Source organism: Montipora foliosa, chromosome 11 (genome assembly GCF_036669935.1).
Source record: "Montipora foliosa isolate CH-2021 chromosome 11, ASM3666993v2, whole genome shotgun sequence".
Taxonomy (NCBI): domain Eukaryota; kingdom Metazoa; phylum Cnidaria; class Anthozoa; order Scleractinia; family Acroporidae; genus Montipora; species Montipora foliosa.
Window position 1 is genome coordinate 35,330,179 of NC_090879.1, and position 10,000 is coordinate 35,340,178.

Consider the following 10,000-nt stretch of genomic DNA (forward strand, 5'->3'; position numbering starts at 1 on the left):
CAGCACACAGCTCGTGATTGTACGCAGCGGCCGCCAGCACAAAGAAAGAAAATTCCAGAAGTATGTCGAAATTTTAACAGGCTTCTCTCTGCTAACTGCGAGCAAGCAAATAACAAGTGTTCAGCTGGGAGACTTCATAAATGTTCTCAGTGTCACAAAGAAAGAAAATTCCAGAAGTATGTCGAAATTTTAACAGGCTTCTCTCTGCTAACTGCGAGCAAGCAAATGACAAGTGTTCAGCTGGGAGACTTCATATATGTTCTCAGTGTCACAAATGGGGTTGCAAAGCTCTCCGTCACAAGAAATCTCCAATGCAATCTCTGGTCGCAGACCTCCCACCCTTAAACAAGCCAGCTGATGGTGAGACATCGACCACATCTCAAGCACCTGTTGTGTTTGGTTTGCCAGCCGTCACAAACCCTGCGGGTAAACTCCACGAACGCCATATCCTTTGGACACCTGTCACCTCTGCTGGAGAGAAACTTCCTCTACCTCTTGACAGTTGTTGTTCTGTGTCACTTGTCAGTCGATCCCATGCTGACCTCGTCGCTTCTAAGTATCCGCAGTTAAAGTTTCAGTCGCTTGAAAAGCCTGTCGCGGTCTCTGTTGCCGATGCAAAGTCTCAGTTAAAGGCTGTAGGAACCATGGAGATTCCCATACAATGGAGCAATGGCAAGGAAACCACATTTCAGATGCTCGTAGTTCCTGGTCTTTCCTGGCCCATTCTATTTGGCGAAAACCACTTACATTCTACACAAGCTCTGGTGGACCATGCAACACCCAGTATCCATTTTCGACATCCCAGCATGTCCTTCAAACTCGCCTGTTCCCTTCAGAATCCACTTACAGACAATAAGGATCATGGCGTCAACACCCATGCAGGTGTAACCTGCTTACTAACTGAGCCTCCATGCCCTGGTCTTCCTCCAGGCAATTCCAAACTGAATCGCGGACTTAACTTTGTCTCTGTTTGCCTTACCATTGGTACTTCACTGATGGCACTCTCACACTCAGACCTATGGATCGATGGTCACGAAATCCAACCTGGAGTTAAAGTACTGAGTGGCCCTTTTCACATGACCGCTGCAACAGATCAAACCATTCCTACCAAGTCGTGTCATGTATCTGCCTGTACCGTTCCATCGCCTCCATTGGAAACCATTCCTACAGAGTACATCTCTGATCTTCAGCCCTCTTATACTACAACACTTGCTGTTGAGTGCAAACGCAAACAAACAGACATTCCACTCAACATCATTCTTGGAAATCTTCGCCCAATATGTCAAGAAGACACTCAGGCTTACGAAGATGCAGCTGAGAATACTGCAACGGTTCTCGCAGACAGTTGGATGTGTTGGGCCAATGGACAATCAAAATTGTCACTTTCGCCTTCCCCTACTGCACAGATTACAAGTCACATTTCATCAACATGGAAGATCTCTGAACAGCAGAAAGAATTAACAGCAGCAGGACTTGATTCCTCCATCCTGTCACCTTTTAGTGAGAACATATCTGAGTTCCATGAACATGAATTTGTGCCTCCTACAAGTTCATCACCAGACCCCAGCTCAGCAGAGTATCATCAAGCTCTAATTAAAGCATTGGCACTTGACTCACCAAAATATGCCCATGTTGACCAAGACACCCTAGAAGACTTTAAGCATCTTCTTCGCAAGTATCCTACCGCATTTCTACTCCCTGGTTCTTCTCTGGGTGAAATACAAGGCTTTCAACATCACATTGATACAGAAGATGCCCTACCTGTGTACAAACATCCATACCGTAAAAGCCCAGAAGAACTTCTTGCTATTAAGAATGAATTACAACGCATGCTCAAGATGAAGATAATTCAACCAAGTAAATCTGAATGGGGAGCACCTTGTGTCCTAGTCCGTAAACCACTGGAAAATGGTATGCAACAACCGCCACGATTTGTTGTGGACTACAGGGGCCTTAACAGTGTGACTCGTGGTGATGGTTATCCTATTCCTTCAATTGCAAGTGTTCTTGATTCAATTTCCCAGGGAAAAGTGTTTGGTCATTGTGATCTTGCTAGTGGATATTGGCAAATTCCTCTCCGCCCACAAGATCGCCACAAAAGTGCCTTTTGTACTCACGTCGGACTCTATGAATTCTTGCGACTACCATTCGGATTAAAGACTGCTCCTAACACTTTTCAAAGAATTCTTAACACAGTTTTCGCAGATTATTTGCATCAGTGGCTGACCGTATATGTCGATGACATCATCATGTGGTCACAGACACACCGTGATGCTCTTCATTGTTATGAACTGCTGTTTGCAAGAGCTGTTAAAGTTGGTGTCCAGTTCAAGCCCACAAAATGCACCTTCTTTGCAAAACAAATTCAAGTCTTGGGACACACCATAACTGAACATGGGAGAGGACCCAACTCGAAAGGAATTGAAGCTATTACCAGCATGGAACCTCCTACTAGTACCACCAGCCTTAAGAGGTTTTTGGGTCTCTGCAACTTCTTTTGAGACTACATTCCAAACATGCCCTCCCGCACCCAACACCTTCGTCAGCTCTTAAAGAAGGATACCCCCTTTGCCTGGTCACCAAATCATACCATGGAATTTGAGGGCTTGAAACAGGCAGTTACTGGCCCTGACGTGCTGTTGCATCATCCCGACTGGAATTCTGAATTTGAACTTCATGTTGATGCCAGTAAACTAGGTTGCGGTGCTATGCTAGCACAATGGAAAGATAACCAGCTACGGCCTGTCAGATTCGCATCAAGAGCCTTTACTCCTGCAGAATCCCGATGGCACACATTACAACAAGAACTGTTTGCGGTAAAGTGGGGTCTCGAACATTTTCGTCCTTACATCCTCGGCCGACGTATCAAAGTCATCACAGACCATGCAAATCTGAAATGGCTAACCTCCTTGGCACCACAACAAGCTAAACTGGCACGTTGGTGTATGTCCATGGCAGGATTTGACTTCTACATTGAGCACCGTCCTGGAATTACAAACACTGTACCAGACACTTTAAGTCGCCAACCCATAGCTGACTTGCCTTTGGCCGAGGAGCCTTATGCTCCAGAAGATAGTGTTATCTCCTTTATCTTACTTGCAATGTCTATGGACATTCCACATCACACTCCCTCCTTGGTGTCTGAGACACTTAATGGAACTGTTGCTTACGTACGCCATGTTTGCCTTCTGACACCCATTACTGATCCGCCTGCTGCACTCAAGCGTGTTGAACCTGACACTTCAAAAGAAGCGCCAATCAAACCCAGTTCTGACGAATATTTGCCTGTCTTAGCTGGCCTTAACCTCCGTCGTTCCCAGTTCGCAGAGCAACAACAGCTGGATTACTGGTGCCGCCTTGTGTTCAAGTTCCTTTCCTCGGGAGGTGACAAATCACATTTCCCAGCCGTGCCACAGAAACACTTACAGTGGGCCCGACATTTTTCGAAACATGCAGCTGTCATTGATGGTATCCTTATGTATCGTGATGAACTGATGGACAACCCAAATCACTATCGTTTTGTAGTGCCTGATGATATCCAGTTACGCAGACATCTGTTACGAGCTTATCATGACTCCCCTATCGCTATGCACAGGGGGCGAGAAGCCACATATCAAGCCTTGGCAAATGATTTTTACTGGCGAAACATGTCAAAACATGTCAGAAACTGGATACGCAGATGCCCCGACTGCATTCGCTTCAAAACTATTGATCAACATCATGGTCCCATGCAGGTCCGCCTTTATGAACATCCATTCCACACCTTAGGCATTGACTATGTTGGTGAACTTCCAGTCTCACCTAATGGAAACAAGTGGATCTTGACAGCAGTGTGCCCTTACTCAAACTTTCTGCGAGCTATACCTGTCCCTGACAAACGAGCCAGCACAGCTGCTCGCGCCTTGTATGATCATGTGTTCTTGGAATTTGGATTCCCCGCTATACTTCAAAGTGATCAAGGTGGTGAGTGGACCAATGCAATACTTCAGGAACTCACCAAGTTGCTATCTATAGAACATGTCTTTACCACAAGCTACCGCCCTCGTCTTAATGGTTCCACAGAACGAGTACACCGTTGGCTTAATTCTGCATTAGGCATTTATTGTGAAAAGAATCAGCAGTTGTGGGAAGAATTCTTGCAACCTGCAACTTACGCCCACAACACCTCTCCAATCCCTGGAACTGATCATGTGACTCCACTCTTTCTGGTGTTTGGAAGACACGCTCCCTCTCCAGAAGTACTCGGTTTTGAAATGCCTCCTGCACCTCTCTCTCAAGCTTTATATGCAAAAGAGCTAATCAAACGATCGACTGAAGCGAGGAAAACCTTTGACAGAATCAAAGCTGATCTTAAAAGAACCTAGCGAGAGTATTATGACATGCACTCTAGAGACCTCCATGTGCCAGATGGAAAAAGAGTTTTTGTTAGACTTCCTCCTCCAAGCTCAACTGTAAAAGGAGCTGCTACACGCTTTATTAGAAGATATGATGGTCCTTTTCTGGTTGTTGGACATGTTCATGGTCGTGAAGATTTGTTACGGTTACGACACATAACAACTGGGAAAGAACTCAGAGCGGTTAACATTGAGAAAATTGTTGTAGTTCCTGATGGTGATCCTCTTGCAGACATTCGCCCCGACATGGAACCAGAGAAACCCTTGCAGACCGCTACACCCTCACTTCAAGAGCGTACTGTGGTCCCGTCTCCACGTATTACACTAAGTTCGGATTTGGCTAAGGTTGCCCTTGCATTTGGTCAATATCTTGATAGCTTGTCAAAACCTCAGTGTTATGCCTCTAAAGCCTCTAAAGCAGTTTACCGTATCTTACCTGAAGCCAAAGACATTCTTAACCGTCATGGTAAACTCAAAGGACTTGTTACAAAATGCCCTTACTTATCGTTGAAGGGTGGACCACATGGAGGCACTTACCTCCTTGTCTTAGATGTTAAGCTTTTCCATGAACTTAATAAGTAACGCCTCAAGAAGGGGTGGACTCGTGAGCAAATTTTTGTTTTGTTTGTTCGTTCAGTTTATTTCAAACCCAAGAAGGGGTGGACTGTAGTGGGACAATTCGTGACTGTATACATGTAGCATTGCATGCCCGTAACCGGTTAGAACCAGTCTAGAGAGAGCACATGTAATATCGAAAGGACTCGAGGAATAAAGTTGTGTTTGTCTGTTTACTCTCGTCTTATGCAACGACTCAGCCTACTACAGCCCGGGGGGGGGGGGGGGGTACTCCCTTATAAGGGCTTAATGGGGACCTGCGGCCAGCCAGGGTATGTTTTTCGGGATTTTTGTCTTGAACAGGGTATCGAATTTATCATTTTTTGTCTTAATCAGGGTATCGATTTATCAATTTTTGTCTTAAACTGGGTTAAATGTCTTAAACAGGATATCAAAAATCGGAATTCTGTCATAAAATGGGTAGGAAAATCAGCGATATTTGTCTTAAACAGGGTCAGGGTATGAGGGGCCGCGCCGCACCTCCCCAACCAGGGATACATCGAGGACCCCCCCCCCCCCCCCGGGGCAATTTGGCACTCTATTTAGTAGAAAAAGGTCATTTTGGTACTATGAAATCCCTCGTCATTGAGTTCTAATGTTTTTCTTCTCATTACTGTAGATCATGTACCTTGCACTTGAGTATGGTGACCTGGCCTTGACTCGTGACCAGTAACAGACCACTCCTGGAAAATTGGGCCGAAGTCTTTTAGGAAAAAGGGAAGACCAAAGTATGCGGGTTGAGAACAAGCCGCATCAGATGGCTGAAAGAACTGAGCCCCATTAGAAGGATTGTAATGGGGAAGCATCTGTATTGGACAGTTTGGGGCAGTAATCTTGGGTCCAGTGAAATAAAAGATGTTTGTAATCTTTGGATAAAGCATACCCATAACTTGTTCGCAGAAGTGAGCCCATCTGCAATACAAATAAGATGACTTTATAAACAATGTAGTTAATCAATATTTTTGAGACTAAATAATAACAATAACAATAACAATAAAGTCTTAGTCGCTAGGTTGTGTAGGTTTTGTAAGCCTTTTTCTGTATATCACATGTGCATTCATGCCATGCAGTTGCTATTACTGTATTGACTGGTGGATTTTGATGAGAGTAAAAACTGCTGTTTTACTACAAAGGTCTTACTTGTAATTTTACCAAACACAAAATTAAGGTGATACAACCGTAAGTGCTCTACAAACAAGTTAGAGAGACTTAAAATCAAATTAAGCTGATAAGTCCACATCTTGGTTTTTGATGATCATTTATAGAGAAATATCTTGGAGCTAATGGAGATTAACCCATACAAATTATCCACATATGATTCCATCTCAGACAACAGAACCTGAGAACACACATGAGAACACACATGAGAACACAGATCGAACATGCAATCACACATACGTTCTTTTCTTTAGAGAGGGCATGAAAAAGAAACCATGAGTATGGTAATCAATACTTGTCTAATAATTATTATAACATTCACAGCTGGACTGATCATTGATTTAGATTGTTTTGATTTGCCGAACAATTTATTGGCAAGTAATTGAGCAAAATCAAGTGTTAATAATAAAACTATGGACGGACATTTATCTCTCTGATCATACATTGTACATTTCAATCAGTAAGCCTGCAAGCACTAAAATTAGAACTAGAATTCTTGCAGAATTGTTAACCAAATTTTGTTATTTTGGTGAATGAAAATGTTGCAGCTGTCACAAGTTGGTTTCAATCTGTGGGACATTAATCTTAGCCAGGGGTTAAGAGTTCCAGTCACTGCAAATTACCAACTGAAGATTTCTAATAATTCTGACAGACATGCAAAATTCTTTAAGTTATGGAGGTTGAATTCTTTACAAGAATACAAAAGGGGCAATCCATCCTACAATTTCAGGGATTTTCTCCAACATTAAACTTTATCCTTTCCCTCAGGATTGAGAGTGAGATTCTTCTCTGTCTAATGCCAGATGATTTCATCCATTGATGGGGGCCACTTCGGGGGATGGACAATTTGTGAGCCAGTGAGTCATGCAAGTCTCGCATTCAAGTCTAAACACCCATTTCAAATAGCGCTGATAAACAGTTATATTTAAGTCTAAGCACCCATTTTAAAACAGTTACCTTTCAATAACTGTGTGACTTGCATGTAGACTTTCCTGATTTGCCATGTCGGCTTGCATAACTCGCAGCCATGGCTCGCATGACTTGCATGGCTTGCGCATTGTCCTCCCTCGCGACTTTGGGTCGAAAGGCTTAAGCCTTGAAATAATTTATTACTGTAATTACGCAATGTGCAAATTGTGAATACCTGTTTACTGCTTCCCATCTTACTGGACAGTACTTTGCTGCAGTTTCAGGACTGACACATTTCTTAAATGCATTTGAATCAGATTCATTTTTGGGAAAAGAGCCATTGTTATGCCACATTGTTGTGGAATTTAAGATCTTGCGAAACGCCTGAATAGCTTCACTTTCATTTGTTTTGCTGGTATACCTTTTGGCAATATCAATTACCTAAATCAAGAAAAACTTGAATAAGTACTAAAAATAATAACTGAGGACACATAATTTCATCCAATGCAAATATGGGCTTAGGAGCGAGGTTTCTAGATTTCAAAAAGGCTGGGTTCAGATCACTGCCTGGATTTCACATTCAAGAAAAAATTTCCTGTATTCCAGAATGTACACATTATGTGACATGCCTGTTAACAAACTGTTGGATTTATTAAACCAGTATAATGATAATACCTTGCAACAATAAAAACCCTTCAATATTTGAAAAACATAAACAGCCTGAAGGTGCATCCCATGGTTTGAATCTCTAACACCTAACTATATTAATTAATTGTCCTTATAACAAGAAGAAAATTACACGTTAGCTTGAAGTTATGAATTTACATGTACATGTATGTTCTCCTGGCAAGGACAATGTCTCACTTGTTCCCTGCGCTCACTTGTGAGATAATTATTTGTTCCTGCCACTCAAACATAAAATTTGTATCTTCTCGCCATCGTGTAATATCCCCTATTTATTGAAAATGATTAATATATGCTAACAACGTGATAGTTGTAAACAAAGACTCCCAAATATGTACATTAAATGTACAGTGAGATCCCTTTGCCCAGTAGGAACATTTAAAAACAGGCACTCAATGAGTACATGTGTCTATTGCGGATTGGTAGTTTTTAACGTAGGGAGGGTGCTGTGGGTGATATTTAGTAACACTGTAATTATGTGAAGTTAATCCATACGTTTATATGGGATGTCACTAATGGTTATGGATTCAAGCAATTTACTAAAGTGCAAACTGCTTTATGTAATGTTAAAAAACCAGCAGCAGAATGGTTCAAATTGTACGAAGAGAATATAGAGCATTTTCACTCACGTGATAATGCAGCAGCCATATTGGATTATTGAAACAAAAGAAGTATTTGCAAAAAAAAAGAGTTAAATTCCCAGAGGATTCGTATGTTGCACCATCATGGCTGCCATTTCTTTGTTTTGGAACACCAACATGGCTGCCCTGGCGTCATGTGAAAGCGCTCTATTAGTATACAGGAAAAACAAGTTATGTCTTACGAGTATTCTTTATATAAAGAATACTTATCAAACAAGGAATGTTTTATCAGGATATAAAGCTCATGCACATGACGTTTTATCAGTGTTTTGATAGGCTATTAGGCTCATAAATTATTGATTATTGAAGGTCAGTGAAAGTGTACTGTAATTATTTGTGATATTGGTTAATTGGTGTTTATATGGTCCAAACATGTTCTGTTGTTGGTTGTATACTGTGTGACTATAATGGCCTGTAACTGTTATCTCGGATGAAAAGGTTGTCCAGTTTTCATTTAACCAGTTATAATTGAAGTCGCAAATGAATATGCACTACTCCGAAGAACGTTGTTGCAGCAATAATAGTCTTAATGCCGAATCTAGCTTTAAAGGGTCCCCGGAGTAAAGACAGTTTCACATACCTATATTGGTGATCAATAATTCAACACTACAAAATGATACGCACCAATTACAGCAATTGAAGCCTTAAAAACTAAAACTTAAAAAAAATGCTGAAATCAAATGGTGATAATGTAGTTCCTTAATTCATCAATAATATTGAAGTGTTGTAAATTCAGACTAAGAGTTCATTGTTCAACTCCCTTTATATCGATCAGTTCATATTTCGATACAACAGACATATCCACAACTTATTGGTAATACACTAACTTGTTTTCGTTTTGTGATAACATTAAAATAATGAAAAAGCAGTGAAAGGTGGTCACCTTTCCTGAACGTATGAAATCTTCTTCTTGGTATCACCAGTTCAAAAGATGAACTGGTAATGATGCACCAATTTTTGCAACAAGGAAGTCCTCAAAGATTTCAGAACTTCACTCCCTTATACATATATTATGCAATATAGCTTAATAGCTTAAAATGGGCCAGGAGTATTATCATATCGGTCCACAAGTCATGGGTTAAGCGATCTAGGCCACTCACAGCTAGCTCCTTTTTTAGCCTGAACAGATTCTTATCACAAGGGAAGACCAATTGATCAAAGCAGTCTGCATTGAACTACTGATTGTGTTTGTTAAGTAACACCTTCCATTTGTTTCAAAAAAAGAAGAAGATCCTGAACAGGGATTCCATAGTACCGGTATTATTTTTGTTGTTGGTGTTGAAAGATGTGTCTTAAAAAGCTGTGCAAAAGTTATTTTCCCACATTGTTAGATGTACTTTCCGAGGCAAAGGTTATTGTAATACTTACAACTGGAAACAGAGAGGTATTCTTTGAATGTTCGATTTATCCCAATGAATGACTGGTACATTAAACAAGAGTTATGATCAACATATTATTAACATTTGTTTCATAAATTCACAAGTCTTCCTAAATGAGCCATACAAGGTCACACGCTCTTTCTCCCTTTTTCTCACTTGCCGAAGGTCACAATGTCCAGCCACATCGCCAAGTACCAGTACATGCAACATTAATTTTGAT

The 10,000-nt window shown here is 41.3% G+C and overlaps 1 protein-coding gene across 2 annotated transcripts in view; it reads right to left on the reverse strand.

Moving 5' to 3' along the window:
- LOC137974888 (uncharacterized) overlaps positions 1–10,000 on the reverse strand; it is a 35,939-nt gene that overhangs the window by 7,247 nt on the left and 18,692 nt on the right. For both annotated transcript variants that reach the window (XM_068821891.1, XM_068821892.1), the window contains exons 5-6: positions 7,312–7,517; positions 5,638–5,921 (exon numbers count right to left, since the gene is read on the reverse strand). In XM_068821891.1, the coding sequence (XP_068677992.1) occupies positions 5,638–5,921; positions 7,312–7,517 (490 nt within the window). The remainder of the gene's footprint in view (positions 1–5,637; positions 5,922–7,311; positions 7,518–10,000) is intronic.